Source organism: Camellia sinensis, chromosome 8 (assembly GCF_055761805.1).
Source record: "Camellia sinensis isolate YWXY chromosome 8, ASM5576180v1, whole genome shotgun sequence".
NCBI classification, from domain to species: Eukaryota; Viridiplantae; Streptophyta; class Magnoliopsida; order Ericales; family Theaceae; genus Camellia; species Camellia sinensis.
The window spans coordinates 84,002,959-84,029,717 of record NC_138968.1 but is presented as its reverse complement, the minus strand read 5'-3'; the positions used below and the strand labels follow the sequence as shown (position 1 = coordinate 84,029,717).

Sequence of the window (26,759 nt, the reverse complement as noted above, 5' to 3'; positions counted from 1 at the left end):
AGACCACTGCTGTTCATTCAAATCTGTTGGCATTACCGGCTCCAAAGCAGAAACAGACTCAAAAGAAAACGAAAAGACAAACACAAAACAAGCAAGTGATGTCTGAGGTAACACCCCCGAAATCACCCGACTTCAACAAAGCAGGACTGACTCAATACAACCAGATAGACCCTACTGACTTCACATGAAAAGACTGACTCGATACAAAACGACAAGACTGACCCAATACCCAAGTCAGAAAGAACAAAAGCTAGATCTCGCAAATGCTCAAAACAATGCGTGCCATTCCCACGTCTGGAGTAAATCGAGCGCCACCCGCAGCTGGTTCATCCCCCGATCACATGGTCACATTATCCCCCAAGTTCACCGATCCAGTGCCGATAGACTTTGCAGGACCTGACGCGACGATGACCTTTTTATCAATCAGATCTTGTATTTCATGGTGAAGACGAACACACATGTCAGTGTCATGGCCAGCTTGTTGATGAAAGACACAGTACTTCGCCGGGTTGTGGGAGAGAGAAAGTTTGTTTAGTAATGGCCGCGGCTCCAAGGCCTTCAGGTGCCCCTTTTCGATCAAGACCCTCAGGGTCGTTGACAAAGACATGTCCAGTGGGGTGAACACCCTTTGGCCCCGAGGTGGGTATTTGGCAGGTTGTGAGCTGGTTATGTTGGATGTACCGGCGAAGGGGTCGGTAGGTGCTGACTTTCGATGATCTCTTCCGAGTGTAGGATTGGAGTTGAAAGGGGTGTTTCTGGTACAACATCTCTTGTCTCGGCTTGCCCCTTGATTCAGAATGTCCCCAACTTGAGTGGCAAAAGTATCATCCACAGTTTTTGCGACTACTGCAAGCACTTGCTATTTGTTTAGTCCTTCGGCCTTCAAAGCCTCAACAACCCGTTAAAGGTGTTCATGGAGACCAATGCTTGCCCCTACCTTGTTCTTACCACCTGCTTCCCCTTTGCCAAGGGTTTGGCTTTCTTCAAATGCAGCCAGTCCCAAGATTGGGGAGCCTTTTGTCATGAAATTCCCGGCATGTGATGTGGTCGATGAGGGAGCCAATGTCCCGAAAGCTAGATCTGTCACAGTTTTTTGAAGATCTTCAATCATTCTCATCAACTCAGAAGTAGTGGGCTCACGGGTTTGAGATGATTGGGGTCTAGGTGCATCCATCATGCATAAGTCCATGCTTTCTGGAATGAACACCTTAGGCTTAGGTAAATGGGCCGGGGTGATGTATATGTTGGGGTCGAAGGTGGATGGTAGTGTATGGATGAGGTTGAGGTGGGGAGGTGACGAGTCAGTACTAACCTGAGGTCTTTTGGGTGGAGCTAGGGTCTCTTCATCAATAAGATCCTGAATCTTATGACGGAGGCGGATGCAACGGTTCGTGTCATAACCGTGTTGTTGATGATAGGCACAGTATTTAGCTGGGTCATATCTTGGTGGAAGAGGACTTGGAAGGGGTTGGGGTTCTAGGAGTTCTAAGTGCCCTTCTTCTCGTAGCTTTTTCAAAGCTTGAGAGAGACTCATGTAAAGATGATAGAATTTTCGGGCTTGGGGCCGATTTGCAGTGGGGGTTTTTTGGCCATTGAGGGAAGTGGTAATAGAGTCTACTTCTGAGCATTTCACAGCTGCACTACCATCAGTAGTAGCGTTGGAACTGCGAGCAACATTTCTCTTCAATGGCTCATTATCTTCTGCAAAGATCCCTTGTCGGATGGCATCCTCGATTTGAACCCTCATTCCATGAAGGTCTGGAAAGGTAAACAGTGGTAGTACGATTATTTTCTACAACAACATGCCATGTAAATTCTGAATAATCATCCTAATCTGATCTTTGTCGGAAGGCCTTGTAGTCATCATTGAGGCCTTTGCTCTCCATCTCGTCACGAACTCTGAGAAACCCTCATTTGGTTCTTGGCGGGTGACTTCGAGATCATGAGTTGTGACCTCGATCTGTGTGTTATAGGAGTATTGAGCAATAAAGGCCTCAGCCAGCTCTTCCCAGTTCTATTTCACAGAGTCCTCCAATTTCGCATACCAGATTGCGGCTATTCCAGACATGGTTCGGCCAAAGAGAGACAACTTCTGAGCTGTGGTCAAACCCATTGGCCTTAAGATATCAGAAAACAGGTGGAGGTGCACCCTTGGGTCTCCAGAGCCGTCAAAGCGATCGATATGCGGCATTTTGAATCTATCCGGCAGTGTCACAGCTGCATCGGTATACCCATCCTCGATGTCCGAGATGGACTTTACTCCCTGAGATTTCTTGAACATCTTTTCAAGCTTGCTCAACTTCAACGCTGTATGGTCTATCTCGAACTCAAAGGGAGAGTCCGGTAGGTTGATTGGTGCTTTAGACAGCTGGGGTAAGATTGTGGGCGGAGCCGGCCCCGTCGGAATGTCCGTACCTTCCTAGACATTTGGTGTCTCCCCAGGTGCTGGAGCTCCTGGTGGAGGAGGAGCTTGATGCAAAGCAGATGCTCCGTTTTACTGTTGCAACCTGGTGATTAGCTCAGCCTGCTGGGCCATGATTGCAGCCTACTGTTTGGCAAATTCCGTCTGGCGGGCAGCATCTTGCTGTATGAGTTTCATACTTTCTAGGAGTTGACGCATCATTTCCTCTATGAGTTTCATGTTCTGCTGTTCCAGCTGACTGACTGGTATATCTATCTCTGTGATAAAAACTGAGGCCTCAGCCTGATTGTTCACTGGTGGGGTGGATAAAGGCAACTGATCTGGTAACTGCTGAACTGGTGATCTGTGCCTGACTGGCCTTTTTACCCTGCCCCTGGCAAAGGAACACTGATTGCCCTTGAATTGAATCTCTGACCCGACAAAGTCTATCAACACAATTCCAATGAATCTGGGGGATCTTAGAGCCTTCTGAAGCTATGGTTCCAAGATTACCCTAGCAAAAGAGAAAACAGACAGCATCTCAGCCCAATTTCACCAGAACAGATTTGAGCATAGCTGAATGACTGCACTCGTTACTGATTTCTACCCTAAAATTCTACCTCAAATCTGATACCCTCGAGTAAAACTGATTCCCCAAATAGTAATGCTCGCAGGCCTGATGCCTGGACTCGTAAACTGATACATGCATTCCTGTAGAGACGCACTCTAAAAGCACATAGCAAGAAAATGAGAGCCAAAACACCCCCTATGGTGGGGTAGGGTTTCCCTGTCCTATTTTGTCAGGAGCTAGGGTTTCACTACACACACAGCGGTTTCAAACAACCTAAACTCGAGTAAGCAACCTATCCTAGCTTGGAATGAATACTATGGATTCCAAATATACACTAGGTCGAATGGTCAAAAAGGGTGCCCCGGTAAACCCAGGGTTTGTGTTCCCGTCGTGGCAGAGCCCGCAACCGGTCAGCCTTATGGCACGCTTCTCGAAGCGAGCCTCCGTCAAATCGTTCAGGAATAGCATACGGCAAACACGGGGCCCTAGGCGCACCAATGCACATGCAATGCAAAGAAACACATAAGTGTAATCAAAACAAGATATCATGAGTTCGAGTCAAGTTCTCTAACGTCCCCAGTAGAGTCGCCAGAAACTGTAGACGTCCCCGAACGCCCCGGGAGGGAAATCTGTTTTGTTCATTTGGGGCTTACTACAATTTGGACTCAATGTCACGGTCCTGTATCTAATCTCGCAGAGTGCAATGCAAGACCGATGAATCATCAAAGAGTCCAAATCCGGCAAATCATTTTGAAAAACAAATTTTTAGAAAGAAGTGCCAAACATGGACTGCTTTGCCAAATACAAAGTCGCCACCTAAATATTTTATTTTGGGAAATTTAGGGAACCCTAACTCGTTTGCCTAAGGCCACGTGTCCGTCATCACCAAAGTTGCCTCGGCTCGGGAACTTGGGTACGATTGGGGAAGGTCACTTCGTGAGCACCCCCGCTCGCCCGATCAAAGATCGGCCTCTACTAACCATGATATCTAGTTTTGAAAATATTATGCGTTCTTATTCCGGTTATTAGCCTAGATTTACTATGTGATGCGCACAGCATACAAGTAGAGACTGGATCGCTTGAATTGGAACAAAACATTTCATGTTTGTTTTTAAAAGCGGTTTGCTACTCGCAAGTAGGCTAAAAATGCAGATTTTGCCACCCTCGGGTGGGCTTAGAAAAGATAGTTTTGCCACTAGCTAGTGGGCTTAAAACTCACAGTCAATGCATTATTCCAATTCAGATAATCCAACCTTCACCCACAGGCATTCAGGCAGATATATCACATAAGCACATAACTTCATGGTAAGCATGCTATCATGGCAGTCACTCACATACATGCAAGGATGCTGAAACATAAACACTTACTGAGTACTCCAAGCCAAAACAAAAGCTATGTTAGAAATCTATGCATGATCCTAACTATACAGAAGTGCCTAATGCAACACAAGCAAAAATGCAACTACAATAGGCTCGGCTATTCTAAGATGGCATGTGATGATGTTACAGCTAACATTTATTCAACTTGGAATTGTAATACAATGCAGTTAGTATGATGCACCGAGCCCGGTGCATGCAAGATAGATGAATGAATGCAAACATGCGAGCGTAAGTATGCTAATTGAAACATGCCCTAATCTAACCATCATAAGCTGATAAATAAAAGGGAAAAAGACGTGGGGTTGGAAGACATACATTACACACACGCACACTTATTACAACATTACCCCCCTCGAGGGGTCCGAATAAATAATACAGTTCGAATAAATAACAGCTACAGCTAATTATTACACAACATTAACTAATTAACAAACTAGCTAAGTAAGCATGTAAACTACATGAATGTGACTGCCTCGGCTCTGTTTTGGGTGACGATGGATGCATGCATGCTCGAGTCGCCTTGTCGAGAAATTCCATCGCGATGCCTCGTTTCACCGTTGTTTGCAACTGATTTTAGAAATTTACACAAGGCTCCAAGAGGCTGAAACTCCACCCTGGGAAGGTTGCCGACCAAGTATTGGCTTGGGAGACACCTGCCGACCCCCCTTTGTGGTGGAAACCAAAAAAGGTGGTCGGCCTGCCAGAAAACCTAGTCGGCCGACCACTTTTTGCCCCTAGATTCTGGTTTTTTTGCAACAAAGGCAAGAGAGAGAAAAGGCAATGTATTTTCAACAAATGTGTGCATGACCACTCTCCCCGTCCTTGCACAAGCTTAAGGGAGTGTAGTTCTCAATCCTCGTGCCACCAATCACGCATCTCGATGCATGATGGCCGAGGAATTAAATTGCACGACTCGATGTGAAATGAATGCACATATGAACACAACAAGGCCTAAACTCCATCATAAATAATCCAAAGCGTTGGCGACCGGGAATCGAGGCACGTTTCGTCACTTGGAGTACGAAACGTCCCTCATTTCCCGTGTTTGGACTAAACCCTACTCCAAACACAATGCAATATGCATGATATGCATGAATGCAATTCTAACATGCAACCTAGCATACGTAATGCTATGGACTAAAATGGCATACATAATGCGCGTGATATGACATGGCATACACAATGCTCTAACATGCAACCTAGCATACGCAATGCTATGGACTAAAATGGCATACACAATGCACGATGGACTTACACCAATATGAGTGGACCTCAACCACACTCACATCAGTAACCATATGAGGAAAATGAGACAACCGAAATACATGCAAACATGCACGAATGCAATGGACCGAACCTAAGGCATCAAATGCCACTCTACCAAAACATGGCAAGGGATGAAAGATGGCCTACAAACATGCAATTTCCAGCTCTGAAACATGATGCGCAATGGTTCCGAATCATGAAAATATGTCACACAATGCAAGCTAGATGACCCAAATACTGAAACTAGTGAAGCGGATTACACTAGAGGTACATAAAGCAATACACGAATGGAAAAACCAACTCCAAATAGGCCCTAGGCAGGTTTGAAACAATGGGGAAATGACCTAAAATGATGGCTCAGAATGCAAAGAAATGGAGCTCATTCAATGGTCAGTAAATAAGGCATACAAGCCCGACTCTCAAACGCATTTAAAGAGTGTGAAACATGGGAATATGGCATTCACATAAGCTCTGAAATATGATGTATAATGGCCCTAAAACAAGAAAATGCCTCAGCATATACATGTAATGGACCTCGAAACTCAAAGCTAGACAAGTGTATTGAACTACAAGCACGCAAAACAAATATCATTCGACCATAAGACTCAAAAATAGAGCTAGGTCAATCCAAAATATGTACAAAATCAGTTTAAGGCAAGGCCAAAAAGAGCTAAAATCAAGGGTCAACAAAGCATGCGAAGTAAGCTAGTGAACCATGATTTGCACTACAGCTATATGAAGCACATGAGAGCTCACCAAACCAGCCAAAAATAGAAGTATGCCATGCCAAAATATGCCCAAAAAACCACTGAAACTCAGTCAACACATGCAAGAATGAAGTGCTCCTTTGAAAGGCCATGCAAGAGGTTATTCTACACATATATGATGGACACACAAAATGGAAAAACCACCTCTGGATAGAGGTTATGAGGGTCCTAAAACCCACTAAAAAGGCCCTGAAATTAGTCTAGGAAGCATGCAAGTGAAAGCCCCTTTGAAAGGCCTTGAATAGGATTGTTCTACACATGTATAATAGACATTCAAAATGGCCAAAAGGGCTCTGGAAAGAGCTTATGCAGACCTTAAAACTCACCAAATAGAGCCTGAAACATGACTTCAAAACATGCAAATAAGGGGCCCTTTGGAAGGCCAACAAAGCTAGTAAACAAAACAAGGAGTGAGAGGGCCACCCCTCTCTGATTTTAAGGCTAAAAAACACATGTTAGCCACTGAAAATCCGCTAGATTTCAGTGGCTAAAAGGCCAAACCAAGGCCAACACAAATGCTCTAATGCATAGCTCAAAACAAGAGGAAATGAAGCATGTAAGGGGATAGATGACCCCCAACAGAAAAATGACCTTAAACAAACATGTTTATAAGCTCAACACAAAAATTTTTTTAAGTTTATGATAAAATCCAAAAATGCTTGCAAGTAAGGCTAAACAATGAAGCAAAATAAGGGCCAAAAGAGGGAACTAGTGTCTTACCCTTGTAGAGCAGAGGGCCAGCAACTTCTGGAACAAAATAGAAACTCTCCAACCTTTGAAAATGAGCTCCTAGGTGTTTAGGTTGATAATGGAGGTGTTGTGCTTGGAGGTGTAGTGGAATGGGACCAAGAACAAGGGTTTTTGGAGCTTGGAATATAGAGATATGGAGGGAAAGAGTATGTATGCTCAAAACATGTTCTAAACCCTAGCAATGGAAGAGGGCCCTTTCCTTTATAGAGGAGAAGGTCTAAAGCTTCTCCAAGAAGCTTAAAAGCTAGCTTAAACATCCTCCATACACGTGTATAGAGGATGCATTCTGAGGCTTCCAGCTGGCACAGCTGGCTTAAACTCATTGAGACAAAAAAGGAGAAAGCTGGCCGACCAGTTCAGGTGGTCGGCCGACCAGGTCAAAAGGTTCAGGTGGTCGGCCGACCACCTTTTTTGGTCGGCCTGCTACTTTTTCTGGTTTTTCAAGACAAAAAATTGGTCTGTCGGAAAGAAAGGTGGTCGGCCAGTGATTGGGAAGTCCAAAAGTGGTCGTCCAGGTGTCCAAATTGAAGCCCCAGAAGTTAGCTTTCCAATGGAACCAGCCTTGTATCAAAATTCCTCCTGTGCAAAAAGTTATGCCTGTTTTGGTGAAGCCGCGCAGATTCGGTCCAACCGGAGTGATGCCCTACTTCAATCAACCATATCTTCCCCGTCCGGACTTGGTTTTAGGAGATTCTTGAGTGCAAAATGAAGCCCCGGAAATAAGATTTCCAATGGTGGTGGCCTCATAGCTGAAATCCAAGTATGTAAATGAATAGGCCTGATTCAGCGAGAACTGCTCATCCCTCTCTTAACGGTTTATGCCCGTTTTCTCCCCCAACTAGGTTTCTTCCCCCTTCTCTTCTTTTCTTCAACTCCAAACCCCTAAGTAAGGTGTTTTGAAAGATTTTTCAAAAATCTCATCTCTCTTTCATTCATTTCCACTTTGTCCTTGCTCGATTTACCGAAAACTGCAACATTTAAAAAAATGTGAGCGTCGGAACATCGTAGGAACTTTATTTTCAAAACATTTTGAAAGAGAGGGTTTCAAGGTCCAAAATCTTTTGATCAAGATTGTTTCGGTCCAAAAGGGGTGTGAAGTTGAGATTTGACTCTCTCCTTGCCGAAGAAACTGAACCTTTGCCTTGCACACCTTTCTCCACCAAGTAAACCATCAGTAGTGCCCAAGTCTTAAGGGCGGTCAAAAAAATGGGGTGGTTACACCTTCATATGAGTGTCTGGACCCTCTGAGGATGACAAAAGAGGAATGGATGCCATTGGTTAAGACTGACCTCCAAGTGGAGTGCCTACAGAAACAAATATCACATAAAGTGAGCCAAGCTCAGTGAATAGTAGTACATAACAATTTAACAATTAACTTGAATTACAATGTACATGTAAAAGGGCAGAGGACATATAGTTAACTTCATCCTGTAATTATTTTCAGAATGGCCTTAGGCCTAAACTTAAACAGAATGGCTTTAAGCTCTTGAACCGAGTGGCATTAAGCCCTTAAACAGAATGGCAATCAGCCCTTAAACAGATCGGCATTAAGCCCTTTTCACGCATGTATGAACTCAAGAGGTGGCTCGTACGGATTCAAGAGGTGACTCGCATGGCAGCACTTAGTTCCGTGCAACACTTTGTTTCATACTAACAGATCACACAGAATGGCCATAGGCCCAGATGCCACAGATTGGCCATAGGCCTCACATATATCACAGAACGGCCATAAGCCTCATAACTTTCACAAAACGGCCATAGGCCTCATAACTTTCACAGAACGGCCATAAGCCTCAGTTCACATATGTATGGACTCAAGAGGTGGCTAGTACGGATTCTAGTGGTGGCTCGCATTGCAGCACTTAGTTCCGTGCAGTACTTTGTTCTATATCAGAATCATTAGGTCTTAAAGGCCAAACCATCCATATCATGTCATTACAATACGCTTAACAAAGACAGAACAATTTACATTCTAACGTGGGTTACTTAATGATGTTAAACCTTTGCATTCATGTCGTAGATTCTAAACGACCTCAGGTCCATATGTAACACAACAGAATAATCTTGGATTCATACATATACCATTGTTCAATGATGAACATAAGTTCTATTTATTCTTTAAGAAGTAACGTAGTATGCTGATAGATAACATAGGGTTAATATTTGTTATTGACAGAACAAAAGGATTCCAAAGTTATACCGATGTACGCAAATCTTTCAGCGTTCACATAAGTTCACATTGATTTCCAATCGTTATAAATGTTCATGTAACACTTACAAGGAATAGAGCGTTAGTGACAATAATTATCAATGGTAAATAAAATGTACATTTCTGTACTATTACTCACAGTGCGTTGATGGCGCAGCAATTCCTTCTGGTATGTGACCTAGGCACACATACAACCCACAAATTAGTCAACTTCCTTTTCTTTTAAACTCACATTTGATTTGATAACTTCTAGTACATTAATAAGCGTTGTAAAAAAACTTCAAATACCAATTCTAGCCATCCCAGAGGGTTAAACAGATAAAACAGAGTAGACAGAATTTTACAGCATGGGCCGCACGTGCGGCTGTGAGCCCCGTACGTGCGGCAATAGGGTCCCGCACGTGCCTTTTTTTCAGTGTCAACAGCCAAATTTTTCCCTGTTTTCCGCACGTACGGCTGTAAGCCTGGCCGCACGTGTGGCGATTCCCCTGTGAGAGCAGTTCAAAATTCACACAAAGTTCAATTTTTGGGGAGCATGTAGAAGGCTCAAAATAGACTCATTAATTGCTCAAACATGGTTCAAAAGGCATGTAAATAGGAATTATACACATGTATCAATCCAAATATGAATTAGATCTTTAATCTTAAACTCACCACATAACTTAATTTCAAAATATTTCCATCTTTCACACACATACTCACACACACACACACATACACATACAACCATTTATTCATGTAAATGAGCTCAAGATTGATGTTAATTTCTCACTAGATACTTCAATTCAATTCCAAATCAATTCAACACAAGAGACAACAACTCTATTAATCATTTGATACAATAATATAGAGGAATTCCTACACAATTCAAAGAGAGGGCCAATTAAAAAGGATTAGACATACCTTGAGTTAAATTCCCTACAACCCTCTAAATTTTTCCCAATTCTTCCTTGAAGAACTTTTCTCTTCCTCTCAAACTCTTCTCTTCTCATTCCTCTCTTAGGAAAATATCTTGAGTAATGGCTTTTTAAGTCAAAATGAGTCAAATATACAAAGAACATAGATATATTGCTAAAGGTGAGTAAAGACAAAACTTAATCAATTTAATCATTCCAAATTGAATTTCACAGAAACACTTATTATTACCTAAAAATTATGTTGATCTCAAATATAAGATTAATTTCGGATTATTGATCTCCTAAGGCTTTCAATTCTTGATCCAAACATTTTAATTGTGACAGATATGTTTTCTTATTAAACAGATATGGATCTATAATCATAAGGTTTACTTAGTTAAACTTAATTTCTCATGAAATTTCACAATAAACATTTAAATGCGCAGAATAAAGGGACTGAAAGTATTTCAGAAAACATGTACGAGAGTCGGGTTATTACACGATCGATCTCTTCTCTCTCTTCTGCGATCACTTTCTTCACAATCTCTTCTCCGGTGGAGAAGAAAAAGGTAGCCTTCGGTGATAATGGTGGCGCTCTCTTAAAAACTCTCTCTCTGCTCTTGTTGTCTCTGTGCCTGCCGCCGCTAGGGTTTTATAGATCAATCTTTTTTCCTTTTTTTTTTTTTGTGTTTGCGTGGAGGTTTTCTGTGTTTTTTTAATAAAAAATAATAATAATTAATGAATAAAAATAATAATTGATGTTAATTAAGCCATTAATTGACAACTAATTAATTTATAATGAAAAATGAAATAATTTTATACTAATTGATACTATTAATAATTTTAGTATTAATTGATGGTAATTAAGTCATTAATTGACACTAATTGATTTGTAATGAAAAAATGAAATAATTTTATACTAATTGATACTATTAATAATTTTAGTATTAATTGATGGTAATTAAGTCATTAATTGACACTAATTGATTTGTAATGAAAAAATGAAAAAAATTATACTAATTGATACTATTATTAATTTTAGTATTAATTGATGGTAGTTAAGCCATTAATTGAAACCTAATTCATTTATAATGAAAAAATGAAAAAAAATTATACTAATTGATACTATTAATAATTTTAGTATTAATTGATGCTAATTAAGTCATTAATTGACACTAATTAATTTGTAATGAAAAAATGAAAAAAGTTATACTAATTGATACTATTATTAATTTTAGTATTAATTGAGGGTAATTAAGTCATTAATTGACACCTAATTCATTTATAATGAAAAAATGAAAAAAATTATACTAATTGATACTATTTTTAATTTTAGTATTAATTGATGCTAATTAAGCCATTAATTGACACTAATTAATTTGTAATGAAAAAATGAAAAAAAAACTATACTAATTGATACTATTATTAATTTTAGTATTAATTTATGGTAATTAAGCCATTAATTGACACCTTATTCATTTATAATGAAAAAATGAAAAAAATTATACTAATTGATCCTGTTATTAATTTTAGTATTAATTGATGCTAATTATATTAACTTTTGTAATACTAATTATATTAATTTTTATTAATAAAATATTTTTTTTTTAAATTAAAACTAAAAAAATGAAAAAATAATCATTTTTATATCATATAAGGGCAAAATTGACAATTATACAGTAAAAAGTTATTTTACAGCTTATTAACCAAATACTATTCTGCTGCTTAAATCCATAATCTCACAGCTACATCAAACAGGTTAATAGCTTATGTTCACAGCTATAAGCCATAATCTGTTAAGTTATAATCTATAATCACTTTTCCACAGCTTTACCAAACGGGAGCCTATGAATTATAAGTTTTTTAATCAAATATCATATGTCATATTAAAAATTTCAAATTCAATTCAAAACTCATAACCAAACAAATTTTACATACTCAAATCATAATTCCAAAACTTATAAACTCAAAATACAACTCTATTCTCAAATCATAATTCTAAAATTCTACCAAATGCTATCTTAGTTTTTGGTTATTTTAGTAGGTTAAAATTTTTGTGTTTGGGAATATGATTTGATTTTTTTGTAATTGGATGGGAAGTTTGTGAAAGAAAAAGTGAAATGATTGTGGATTTGATGTGACATTTTGTCTTTTTGACTATTTTAAATTTTTTTTTTTTTTTGAATTTTAATCCAAAAAACAAAAAATAACATTTGCCAAACAATGCCCAAATAACAATATGTTTATCACTATACAAACAGTGAGTTCTGGTTGGACCATTTTACGATAACATATAAAATATGTGTACAATAGATTAAAATAAAAAATATATACATCTTTCCTTGCAAAGGGTCTCTAAACCTGGTTGGTGTTGATGATTAGACAATAAATAATAAGAAAAATGTTTGGGAGCACTAATTAGTGCTCCCACTAATTAGGTGACAGTGGGTCCCGTCATTAATGATGTGATGTTTTGGTCTTGGAGTTGTATTTTTTTTTTCTTTTTTAATGCATTAGTACTATTAGTGGTGATATTTTTAGTGGGATGAATCATTGTTGTAAATAATAAATAAAAAAATAAAGTAATATAAAAAAGAGAAGAAGAAGAAGATAGGAGGCCACACTATGCATATATTTGCAAAACATGTCATATTTGAGTATAGTAATAAAAGTGAATTTGAGTAATCTAACGGATGATAAAATAAATATTATAAAAAAATTTATGAAATTATAATCCAAAAATGATTGTAAAACATACAATACAACACTATAAATTAATCTAAAAGTGAAGAATTTTCATAAAGACTTTTTATAACATTTCTTTATGATATCTAGTATTGATCAGTAGGGAGTCATGGCCACCCGTTGTCTATACACGGGTCTATCCCTGCACATGTTTAATATTTAGTTAAAAGAAATTATTTTGTTAAGTAACTTTTTTAAGATTCTCATTATAATTTTTTACTAATTTCTTTTCAAATTTCCGCTTGTCATTGATGTCTTTTAACCAGTGAAAGGATTTGTCCAACTAAAGACTCAAGTATGTAAATTACGCAAGAATTTCTCAAACAATTCCTTCCCACCATCATATCCATCAAATTCCATGGTGTTGATGTCAAAAGAGGAGTGGACCAAGATGAATTAGTTACCGCTTTTTTTAAAAAAAAAAAAAAATTCAATACGTAGAATATTAATTTAAAGGGTAAATTACACTTACACCCCTGAGGTTTGTGTTTGATACATATCATTTCCTGACGTTTAGAAAATTACACTAATCCCCCCTGTCATTGTAATTATTTAGACGGAATGAAGATATTGTACTTATGCACTCTCTCTTTTTTTGTTTTGTTTTACTTTTTATTTTTTTTCCCTTTTCTTTACTTTTTTTTAATATAATTTTTTTTGTTTTTCTACTAGGAGTTGATATTTTTTTTATATAAGTATGAACGTTTGTAAAATGAGACTATTATTAATTTTTAAAATGTCAGGGATGGATAGTAATTAAACCAAATCTCAAAGGGTGTCAATATAATTTTTCTTAATTTAAAATATATGAGATTATATAAATGGAAAATTAAAATCGGCCAATAACTAAAAAGCTAACAATCACAAAACCCAATAATCACCTTAAGAATTGACCCAACAACCACATGCAATCTTCATAGTGGAGGATAAATAAACGTCAAATGATACTTCTAGAAGAGGTAAAAATTCATGATCTAGGAGCGGCCTCTAACAAAAGTATGAAGGGAAAGACGCAAAATGTAGAGACCTAATAAGGGCCCAAAGACTTGGCGTTGGCCCAATAACAACTCATAAAGGGAATACCAAAAGAGCTAATTAAAGCAAGTCGGCTAAAGAAGCACAAGATAGCCGATCAAATAAATGAAAAGACATTTATCAAAACTAGACCACTCGATGTCTGACGGGGAACGTACTGATAAGTCCCATGTAACAAGTTCAAAACCCAATTAATCTCAAAACAAAATACTTGCACCAATTAATCCAACACATTTTTAATTGTTACCAAAAAATCCTTTTTTTTTTTTTTAATTTATAGACACTGTTCACATCTTACTACAGTCGGACTTCCGTTTAACGGTCGCCGGAGACTCACCGGAATGTCTAGAATATTGCCGGAAAAAAAAAAATTAAAAAACATGTTATGAAACTGTAAAATTTTACAGTTCTAAAGAATGTTATAAAACTGCAAAATTTTACAGTTTTCACCGCCTGTAACTAAAACTCGAAAACTGCTTGTTCAGAATTCGAAAATTTTCTCCATTAGAACAGAAAAACAGAAGTGTATAGCAGAGAGAGAAAAAAAAAAAAAAGAGATCGAAGGGGAAAGACGGATGTCTAACCAAATCTATGTAGATCTACTCAGATCTAATGTAGATCTGAGTAGATCTATATCAGATCTAAGTAGATCCATTCATCTTCTTCGTCGGAAAATATATCATCTTCTTCGTCGAAAAATATATCATCTTCTTCGTCGGAGCTGATTTCAATGCTTGGTGGTTATCAATGAACCCCGATCAATGGAGAAAGATATGATCACCGGTGGTCCTCTTCCATGACAAACACGGTGACAGAAAAATGTAGAAAAAAAAACGAGAGAGGAAGGGAAGCAAAAAGCAAAGAGAGAGAGGAAATGACTTTTGGGTGTAGTGAAAAAGTTATGGGATTAAATGGAGATCACATGTTTCCCATGGGACCTATGGGTAATTTCCCCATGTCTGACAGACCAATTGGATGATTAGATTTCAGCCTAAGAAAGGGAGTCTGGATCCTCTGCCGTGGAATCCTGCGACGTTTCCTGCCGGGTCTTAAAACGACGTGGTTTTGTGTCATTCTTTTTTTTTTTTTTTTTGCTTTTCTTTTCCCCCTGTTTTCTTTTCTCAAGAATCCCAACGACAAAGAACAGAGAGACGAAGATGGCCGACTAATCTCTCTCAGTAAAACACCAAAAAGTAGAAAACAATCGAGTCTCAAACTTTTCTGGTGGAATTCCGAGTGGGTTTGATTTTGTGGAGGTTCTAGATCTATCTTTGAATCTCTACAATGGGTCTTTGCCTGATGATTTTGGTGGAGATGGATTGATACAACAAGGTTTCTGGGTCTGTATCTTCAGAATTCACGAAAACTATTCCGGTGAATTCGTCAATCAATCTCTCATTCAATAATCTCAGTGATGAAATCCCTCAATCAACGTCGTTGATGAACAGAAAATAGATTTGTTTTCCGGCAATGCGGATGTATGCAGGAAGAATCTGAAGAAAGAAATGCACAATTCCATCAACACTCTCAATCCCACCCAATGTCACTTCAACAACATCAACTCCAGCAATCACAACAATACCCAAAACAATCAATTCAAACCCATAATCAAACTCATCTTCAACAAGCCCAAATGGGAATTAGAATCAACAACATAATGATTTTTTTCTTTCAAGCTTTTTTTACTTAAATGGATAATACTGTGTTTGATTTTGAATTAGAAAAAAAAAAATGTGAAATGGTCAGAACTCCATATATTTATACGCATTATAGATAAATGTTTGTATTTATGTTTTGTGAGGTTGTTCATTTGAGGTTTGTGGGTAATTTGGGTTGTTTGATTCTGATTCTCCATTCAAAATTCTCATTTCTAACTGGGTGTTCACTACTTCTCTATTTGGTTGATGAGAAAAGTCTAAAATTAAAGAACTACAGAGATTATTTTTTTCTGTTGTTTGTACCAGGTTGATAATACTACCTCTTTTTCTCACTCTCAGCTGGGGATGACACAACAATTAGGCTGATTTTGATCTTCCTTTTGAAACATGTTTGGACACCAAAATCAAGCGAGAAATTTATTTCATTTTCTAGATTTTCTGAGCTACCAAACATTGAACTTCAGAGTAAATCCTCTTTTTTTTGGGTGCTTTCTCCGCGTTGTCGCCCTCTTCGTCTCTGTTCTTGCTTGTTAGGGTTCTCACAGAACAGAAAACATGAGGAAAAGAAAAGGATCGGAAAAAAAAAAAATACTAAAACGACGTCGTTTTGATACCACGGCAGGAAAGACCGCAGGATTCCACGGCAGAGGATCTGCACTCCTAAGAAAGGATCCTTAGCATTCTAAAAGGAAGGTGAAGCAGTAAAAGTACACAACAATAACAAATCATTTCTTATATAGTCTATTTCTTCTCCATCAGATATTAATTTGATCATCAGAAGGATTTTCCTGACCAAAAATCATGCCGGAGAATTCTCTAATGGCAAGCGTTTTATCTATCTCTCAACTAGTGCAAAGCAATCTATCATTTACAATATCAAACTGCTCTTTCTATGAATTAAATCCATAATCTCAACATTCTTTTTTATTGGATATGTAGCAAACTCATAAATATGATGATAACTAAGTTTGACAGAGAGTAACCCTTTCTATGGTAGAGCTTATTTCTAACTTATTTCAGTTTTTAGCTTAATTTAAGTTATTTTGATGTGTTTGGTTCAACTTAACAATACAACTTATAACTTTTTGTAAGTTAAAAATCAACTTATTCTTTGAGTAGGGGAGGAAAAACTTAATTTATAAGTCAAAAATTAGCTTATGTTCGCAGTTATAAGGTATAAGCTGTTAAGATATAAGTTATAATCAATTTCCCACAATTCTACCCAACGAGGCCTATGACATGTTTATCAAATTCCTTTCAAAAAAAAAAAAAAAAAAAAAGACATTAAGATCTCCTGTACAGTATTAAATCATATTCCGCAGAGACAATTGGTTTGCATCCTTGGAGCTTAATACAAATCAATTGAGTGTTGACTCTTCGGACTCGGTTGGTTTTTCCAAAAATTAATTATAAATTCATGAAAAAATTATGATTTTATTTTTTAATATTTGTCAAATTTATTAAGAATTTTAAAATATTTTTCTAAATATACACTATTCCAATTTTCACTACAATAGAAAAGTTACATAAAATTAGTGAATTATAATTGATTATATTTTGACATGAACTTGATTATGACATAATATGATAACAAAATAAATAAAATAGGTCAAATCAATATCGAACCACATATTATAAAGTTAATACAAATTATACATATTTTAATCCCTTATTTAACCTGATTTTGAATTAAAAAAATATGTAAAATATAATTTTGTCGGTCAATATAGTCGTTCTAATTTTCATTTAAGATAATCTAACTTTTTTCGTTTATTATTTTGAAGTCATTTTAGTAAATAAATAATAATAATATATTAAATTAGTGTTTTATTTTTAGAAGAATTCTATCATACACTCCTCATACTATATGCATTCTTGGTTACGTCATTTTCTTTTTTTGTTATAACTCATTTTTTTCTTTAGTTATGACATTATTTTGAGATTTTGATTATGACTTTTATGTTTTATTTTAATTATAATTCAAAAAGTATACAGTTATGCTATTTTCTTCTGTTGTTGTAAAGTGCTTAGGGGTGTGCACCATACTCATTTCCTTTATTTTAACATCATTGAATGATTAATAATTTATATGTGTATTTAATTTATATATATAATTTAAGTTTTAGGTTGTCCGATATTTTTGCCCAATCCATTTCAAATTTAATTCAGGCTTTTAAAATTTTTGTCTGGTCCATTATGGGCGCCGTGCCTTTTTCGAGTCTAAGGTTCGTTTCCCACACAAATGTTGTGCAAACTTGCTTTAACAACAAAGAGTCGTTACTTAACTTTTAAAGGGAAATTAAGAAACCTTTAATAATGAAAACTAAGTTATGGACTTATCCGTCATAACCAGAAAATTTATAGATTCGAGAGCTTAGGTACAAAAAGCGAAGGTCATTGAATGATAGCACCCCATTTTGCTCAATCCGAAGATTGGCCTCTACTTACTTTCTATTTTATAATTTTAGTGGCTAATTATACACAAACTTCATTTTAAGCCTAAAAACCTAAAACTAGATGATTGAAGCCTCATTTGGCAAGTGATTTTTTAAGCCAAAAAGTCAAAAAGTTATTAAAATAGTCAAAAAATCAACAACTTATACCAAAAAGTTAAATATTCTCTTTTCACTCTACTTTTTGCACATCTTTTCGTAAAAAGTCAAAAGTCATTTCAAACATACTAGCTTTTTTTTTCATCATATTTTAGCCAAAAAGTCAAAAAATTATTAAAAAAGTATGTTTCCAAACGAGGCCTGAATAAATATAATTTATTTTGGATTTAAAGAAAGTCATATCTTTTTCTAAAAATGATGATTACAGAGTAAAGAATATATTTATTGATTTATGGCCTTAAACTTAATCCAAAATAAATAATATTCATAAAAATCATTCAAAACAATCAATTTTGCGGCGGGGGGGGGGGGGGAACACATAGACTTGGATTATTGAAAGAGACAATGCAACAAGGGCACACAAATACTATAAAGATTAAGAGAACTTACCAAGATGTCCGCTCAAACGTCTTACATGCATTACATAAAATAAATATAAACCCTAATATGCAACTAAGCACACACAATGCAAACCTAAGCCTTCTTTTATGACTACTAACATGATTTAATGCAAACAAAGCAATTAACACATAAAAGCTAAATATGTTGACTATTATACAATAATTAAATTGGGCTATATGCATGACAATATCAAGAATAATCTAATCTGTGGGTGTTGATTTTTGATCTCACAATTAAACATGGAACTTAGCTAGAGAGTACGTGACAGAATAGATTTAACCAAGCACTTGCCAACAAGAAGACAAAAATACCACAGTGGCTCATCCACCTGGGCCGGCACTCTGATGATCAAGTCAGTCAACTTATCACTCAAAGATATCAAACAAGTACTTAATGCACAAATAAAAGTATACTTTAGACCTACGGAGGTGCCTCACTTTTATAGCCAATAGTGCCCTCGTCTCCTAGAAGTCTCATTTCATAGGATTCAAGCACAATGCTTATCTTGGACTCTTAGTTAGTTATGAATGAACTCCTCAAAAGTCTCATCATTATCCGAACTAAGCTTATCACTTTTTTAGGATTCTTGTCCTCTATCCAAATATCTCGAATTCCGATATTACCACACCAAATCTCGGCAATACCATAATCATATCAGAAAATCTAGCTTGTCCACGTGGCACCTCGGCTAATACCTTGGTCACGTGGCATGACCTAAAAAATACACCCCCACATAACCTAAATATGCTGCAAATATAACCTAACTAAAACATGCAATAAAAAGCAAAAATATATGCAAATCTAAGAGCATACATGATGATTATGCTAGACTAACACCCTAATCATGATCTTCTAAGTAAAACTTGATTAAAACTTTATGAAATCAGAGAAAAAGATGAACTTATTTGTTGGTATGAATATTAAATCGAAGAGCAACCAAAACTAAAAGAAAACTTGCTTGAATACTTTTCTTAGGTTTTATTTTGCTTTTATTCAACTTTTTTCAGGCCTTAGACTTACTTTTAGGTGTTAGAGTTGTTATGGAGGGATGTATTTTCTGAGCCTAGGGCTTGAGAGAAGGGGAGCAAGGAATTTTACACAAAACTCACACTTTTTGCTCAAAAAGTTCCACCATCTGAAAGAGGAAGAAATGGGCTATATTTATAGGGTTAGAGAACTTGGAAAACAAGCCAAAGGGGCGTGCTAGGGTTGAACATTGCTCCCCCTTGCGCCTCCCTACAAAATTGCACTTAAAACTGAATTTTTGGGTGTCGGGAGAAGGTGTTGCCGTACATTTTCGTGGCACTTTCGTATTTTGAGCATGTCTCTCTCTTCTGATATTGGATTGAGGCGAATCAAGCGGTGTTGGAAAAGATAATTCAAAGGGATACAATTTTGTGTGAAATATCAATTTCCAAATTTCAACTTTTTTGTAGGTGAAAACAGGACATCAATACGAACAAACAAACAGTAATTTTAGCAAAAAAGTTTTTGGCACGAAAATGGCAATACAACAACTCTAATAACTTCAAACATCTTTAAGGTTGAAAATATGATACCTTTCATCATTGGGAAGCATTTCAAGTGCCTAAATCTTAACGGTCAGTCAAAATGAAGTGTCTACACCCATGTCAAATTCAAAATATATTGCCCAAGTCTTAAAAAATTTTGATTTGGACTTGGGTTGCTTGGGTTGACCCTGTCGGAGTTGTACCACTATGACCAACACAACATGATTTCCAATCCTATCGATCACATGTCTCTAATTAGTTTTCTCATTTTTTTTAATATCTAAATTCCCTTAAATTCATTCAAATATATATTCCCCTAAATTGAGATTCATATATGGGATGGCTTCTATCAAATTTTAAAAGTTTTATGAAAGTTATTTTTTTTATTATTTTTTTTGAAATTCCATCAAATATTAAGAAAGTTTCCTATTCTACAAACTTGGATTGTTTTTATTTATTTATTTTAATTTCACCAAATAATTCTATCATCACTTTTCAATTCAAGGTTTTGAATATTATTTTTAAGGACAAATCCAACTTCAATAATAAAATGGATAAATTAGTGATACCTCATTAAGCATAAGTTTATACAAGTTATTATTCTACTTGCAAGTGTTTTGTAGTTGAGGTTCTCGGATTTTTAAATATCTTGAAGCTGTAGGTCCACTATCCACGTTTTTTGTCACATGAATAGAAGAATTAAATGAAGAATAAAGCTTCGGACCCCTAGTGGGGGTGCTGGGGGTCGGCTGTGATTGGGCGAAAAAACTGCTTTTTTTTTTTTTTCTTTTTTTTGGTTTTCAGTCAATGATAGGCTGACACGTCACTGGGGGTTGTCAGTGGGAGTCACCCCACTGGGGGTCAGAAGCATGACTGTTAAATGAATAAGTATAGATAAGGGGAAAAAAATTATAGTGTGATTTTGCCGAAGGAATAGTAGAGCTGAATGAATAAGGGTAGATCAAATACAAAAAATATATAAACGTGGATAGTGGACTTACACATTCAATATTTAAAAACTCAAGAATCTCAATTACTAAAAACTTGCAAGTTTCTATAAATTTATGCTTAAGTAGGTATTACTAATTTCCCTAAATTCTAATAGATTATTGTGTGGGAAAAAACTTACCACGCGAAGGAGATAGTGCTGGAAAAATACTTTCACATTAACTGATTCTCTCTTACAAAAACAAGTTACTATCTCTCCGACTGAGGTGGTTAGCCGGGGGACTCTCCTATGTCTAAGTCAATATTTCCAAAAGAATTCTACATGGAACTGTGAGCTTGAATGCCAATAATCGTGTACTTGGTTTCCTTTGTATTTTTATTTTTAGATAATTTTTTTTTAATATTTTGGTTAATTTTTTATTTATATTTAGATGTATCTAATCTATATATACTCAAAAAGTATAAAATATTTGTGAAGAATTTTTTTAAAAATTCAATAAATAGAAAAAGGAATAGCAAACACTTTATACACAATGACAAATGCTTCATACATCAATTTAGCATCACTAATATATCACTAATGACGTGGCATCATGTGGACCCCACCATTGATGTGATAGTTTGGCTTTTGTTATTGTTGTTGTTGTTGTTGTTTTTTTTTTTTTTTTTTACATTGCTACTTCATTAGTAGTGCTTTTAGAGCTTTCAGGTTAGTGCTCTAAATTGGAACTGATACACAAATTACAAGAACAAACAAACAAAAAAAATCCCAATAAAACACTTACCAACACTCCAAATTGCATATGCAGCAGTACCTAACACAAAACTTCAAACTTTGTTCCAAATTTTCTTCGAAATCACAAGAACTTGGTTACCACTTTCTGCCCAAATAGACAAAATGGGGTAAACTGAAACCGATTTGGGGCTCTTATATGGGGCTAGGGCAAAACGATATCGTTTTGGGATGAAAGTGGCGCAAAAAATGAAGGTCTCCGTTAATTCATAAGATGGAGATGGACACAGGTATACATTATGACACGGAAGAAACATCAGAGTTTTAATTATGAAAATGGAAATACTGGCGTTTAAATTAAAAAATACACAAAACCTTGTGGGTTTTTTTTGTTTGTTAATTTGTGCTTTATTTTTTGAATACATCTAGATTAGATGTATTTAGAATTTTTTTTTTTAAAAAAAGACCAAATTATTATAAAAATTTACTAAAAATACAAAAGACAAATTAGAAGTTCAAAATCTGATTTTAAAACAAAGTAACTGATAGAAATATAAAATTATTACAATATTTTAATAACCAATTAAACAATAATTGTGCATTGGAGATGCTATTGAGAGTGTAAGTTGAATCCAATTATAAAGAAGTTGGGGATGATTTCACAAGTTTTGCATTATGCAATAGTGGCCTATTTTGACAACAATGTTAAAAGTTAGTTTTTTTTGTCCCTTTGACATTGTAATCATCTCTCTATTTTTCTTATATATTTCAACATACTTCTCAAAATAGGCAAGTATTAATGGTAGGTTTTATCCAATTAGATTTTGTGGACTTGTCCTATTTTAATGACGTAGGCACAAAATATACGTAAATAATTTATAAAATGTAAAATTAATTTAATAATTATAATTATATAATTTTATTAAATTATTTTTTAATAAAATAAATAATTATTTATAATATAATACTCTTACTAATCATTTATTTTTTTAATTTAAATTATAGATTAAAATTATCCAATCAATCACATATTTCTCTTTAACAAATAAATAGGCACATAAATTTTAAAACGGTGGTACTATATGCATCAATTAATCTACACATTAATATACCAACTAATATTATGATATAATTATTGACCATATTTATTATATAAGTTACAAATATTCAAAATTATACAAATATATCACATTATCTGTTAATATACTAATATGTACATTAATTTGGGCCTGGCTTTGGTCCAATCCACCATCGGACTGGACCGTGTTGTTGGGCCCGTGGGGGCCACCATGGGTCCCGTTTTGAAAATCTGAACCGTTCAATGTATAGAACTCGTCGAGTACTACATGTTTATAAAAAATCACGTTGATCGGATATTGATAGCTATGTGATCAAAATAGTTTTTTATCAACTGTTAATTTATTCACCGTTCATTTTTTTTTATACAAAACTAATTTGATCACATAGCTATCAATATCCGATCAACGTAATTTTTCATAACCATATAGTACTCGACGAGTTGTACACAATGCACGGTTTAGATTTTCAAAACGAAACCCATGATAAATCCCCATAGATCCAACAGCACGATCTAATCCGATGACAGACTGGACCACAGCTGAACCCTATTAATTTATACATATGACCTTATTCATTTTAAAAAATAAACAGTTTGAATAATAAAGTAGTAGTAGAGCTGGAGTTGAACTGAACAAAATTAACCTTGTGTGCAATTGGAGAGAAGCTAATACCTAAAATTGGTAGAGCTAGAGTTGAACTGAACACAATTAGCCTTGTATCCAATTGGAGAGAAGCAAATGTCTAAAATTGCACAAAGGGTTTGAATTCTATTCAGTCCAATTGGAGGATTCATTCATTGTTCCAATCCACATTGAGAGAGGTTCACTCATTCACAGTCAACTAGAGAGAATCCAATCTCCTAACGAAGGGGGTTTTCCACAAAATTTTGAAGTTCCATAAATGTCTCGCCGATTTTGCCACTGAAATCGAGTTTTTCCCTAATTCGCTTGGGATGTGAGCACACAAGACTCTCATCATCACTTATACATATACATATATATCTACATATATGTGTGTGTATGCTTGCTTGTACCCAGTTCATAATCTACTGGCGGCTTGCTTTCTCTGCTGTTTTTCACCGAGTTAGCTCACAATTCCCTCTATTCGTTTCTAGTTTCTTCAATTTTTAATTTGTTAAGATTTTTTTTTTTTTTAGGGTTTTGATGGTTTTTTTGTTTTTGTTTTTTATATATAGATTTTTGATCGCTCATTTGGTTTCAGGACCATTACATACATATACTGCATTGTTAAATTTTGCTGATTGTTTAAGAGGGGAAGATGGATATGGTGTCGACTTGCAAGGTATGTCGCATTTTAACTCAATTTTTATTATAATAGTTGTGCGATTGTAGGTTCATTTAGTTTGGATTGGGTTTTTTGATGATCGATTATTCAATTTTTTTTTTAATTTTTAATTTTTATTTTAATTTTTGGAAGAAATGTTGGTAGAACCCTGAATATATGAGAACCACTGTTACTTTTTTGATTGAATGACTTTTATGGGTAGTGTTTGGTTCACTGTATTCAAGGAATGGAATGGAATGGAATGATCATTCGTTCACTATCATTCACTTACAATGGTGAATGATGATTCAATTTGTAGTGCATTTTCCATAATTTTTTGAGTGAACCAAACACGAGAATGGACATTATGATAGAATGATCATTCCAGTCCACCTAGTGAACCATACAATTCCTTTTATTACATTTACTTATGTTTGTGATCGTGGTGTACACACACACATATATATATATTTTGATACCCATTACTCTTCGTTTTAGTCCTTCTTAGATTGTTTTTGGTTGCACTAAAATTTATATTCTGAAGTTGCAATATCATTAGTTTTGCACTCTTTATTTTACTATGCTTCTTGGGTTTGTTTGAGTGTATAAATTCCCTACTTGTCTTGCATTTTGGATAATACAAATAGTTGTATGCTTATCTTTCAGAAAAAGTTGGCTTATTTTCGAATTAAAGAGCTTAAGGATGTCCTCACGCAGCTTGGTATTTCAAAGCAAGGGAAAAAACAGGTATGCTGTTAGACATATGTTACACTTTACAATGTTCACTTTTCTTTTATGTATGTTCTGTTACTTCTTCATGTTACTCATTAGTCTTGAAAAAAAAAAAAACACTAATAAAAGAAAAAAAAATTGTCCCACTCGTACTGGCATTTAAACATTGTTTTTGATTCTTCATTTGCAAGTATGTATTATTATATAATGTTGGGGTTTTGTTGGTTATTTTTGACGGATTGTTGCTGCTTTAATATATGGTTCTTGGTCACTGCCATTCTGTTCCTCGGTTGAAGTTTGGGCTTTAGAAGGGTAGGCAAGTAGGGGTGTGCGCGGTGCGGATCGGTGCGGTTTGAGGGAAAAATAGAAACTGTATGGTGGGTGGCGGATTGATAAAAGTGTCACTAGAATTTGCTATTTTCCTTATCAAAAACCGGCGGTTCGGTTAGCAAATAATGACGGATTTGCCTTGGCGGTTCGGGCGGATTGACGGTTTATAAAAAATATAATTTAAATTACAAAACTTAAATAAAGAGTAAAAAAAAGACGAGAGATACCGTGACGTTAAGCATCTTGCGAAGCTTTCTTCTGATGGAGCAAGTGTCTCAACAATATGATAATATCAACGACTATGCCATCAGTTCATTACAAACATCTGTGGAAGCTACAATGATAAAATACAATACATAAAATTAATATCATTCAGTGTTTACAATATATTAAAAATGTTTACTGTTGAAAGGTATTTAGATTGAAAAGTGAGCTGATGTAAGTTTGCAACATGGCCAGAAAAAAAAAAGATTGAAAAGTGAATTGGAATCCAACTTTATTTTGGATTACTGACATCTTAAATTTCCCTCGAACAGTAATGTAATACTATATTCTAAGGTATAGAACAACAAGCAAAATTAAGTAAAAAAGAATTTTTAGAATCTTATAAAACATGATTTAATAGCGGTGCGGGTCGGTGCGGTTTGGAAGAAAAATAGAAACCGGCGGATTGATAAAAGTGTTACTAGAATTTGCCATTTTTCTTACCAAAAATCGGCGGTTCGATTGGCAAATAATAACGAATTTGCTTTGGCGGTGCGGCTCGGTGCGGTTTTGACGGTTTCGGCGGTATTATGCACACCCCTATAGGCAAGTACAAGTATGCTTTGTCAATATGTGTTATTTATTTATTTATAATTAATATCTTATATATGTGTTTTGAGAATACTCAAATTGCCAGTGTATCCTTCACAAATGTGTTGTAAAAGTTTCATCCTCGCCTCATTTGAAACATAGTATGTTTCTTCCGCTAGGCTATCATTTTGTTCCATGCTCTTGTAGTTGTGCAAATATAACTAATTTATTAATTTGTACATTGCTGCTCTATGTTCAATGGCTTTCTTTCTTTAAATTTCCTTTTAATCTTACAATCATAATAAAGTCTAGCACCTAAAAAAAAGTAGTATATCCATTCTTTATCTTAATGTATCTAGTATCATTATTTGTATGCAAGTGGTTTTATGGAGATTGTTTTTCTGTATATATGAGGTTGATTTACACATCTTGCAGGACCTTTTGGACAGAATATTAGCCTCGCTTCCTAATGAAGGTAAGTTGTTCAGCTCTGTAGTATCTTTGTTGAAGTTGTTATGTTTTGGTGTTTTGGATGGGGGGTCAATACCTTGCCAAACTCACGGGTCACTTACTCTTTTAATCATTATTTTAATAATATTTTTTTTGAATGTTGAAGACTTGATGATCTAAGTTGACCAGGTCTTTTAGTATTCC

The 26,759-nt window shown here is 35.5% G+C and overlaps 1 protein-coding gene across 23 annotated transcripts in view; it reads left to right on the top strand.

Moving 5' to 3' along the window:
- Window positions 1–23,547: 23,547 nt before the first annotated feature.
- Window positions 23,548–26,759, top strand: part of LOC114289583 (E3 SUMO-protein ligase SIZ1) — a 45,633-nt gene continuing 42,421 nt past the window's right edge. For 21 of the 23 annotated variants that reach the window (XR_014337894.1, XR_014337895.1, XR_014337896.1 and 18 more), the window contains exons 1-4: window positions 23,548–24,046; window positions 24,186–24,266; window positions 24,915–24,995; window positions 26,541–26,580. Coding sequence is in view for 20 of the 23 variants with exons in the window: in XM_082882950.1 (XP_082739076.1) it covers window positions 24,243–24,266; window positions 24,915–24,995; window positions 26,541–26,580 (145 nt within the window). In the remaining 3 variants the exon portion in view is untranslated. Of the gene's footprint in view, window positions 24,047–24,159; window positions 24,267–24,914; window positions 24,996–26,540; window positions 26,581–26,759 lie in introns of all 23 variants that reach the window. The other 2 variants (XM_082882942.1, XM_082882936.1) reach the window with 2 other exon arrangements.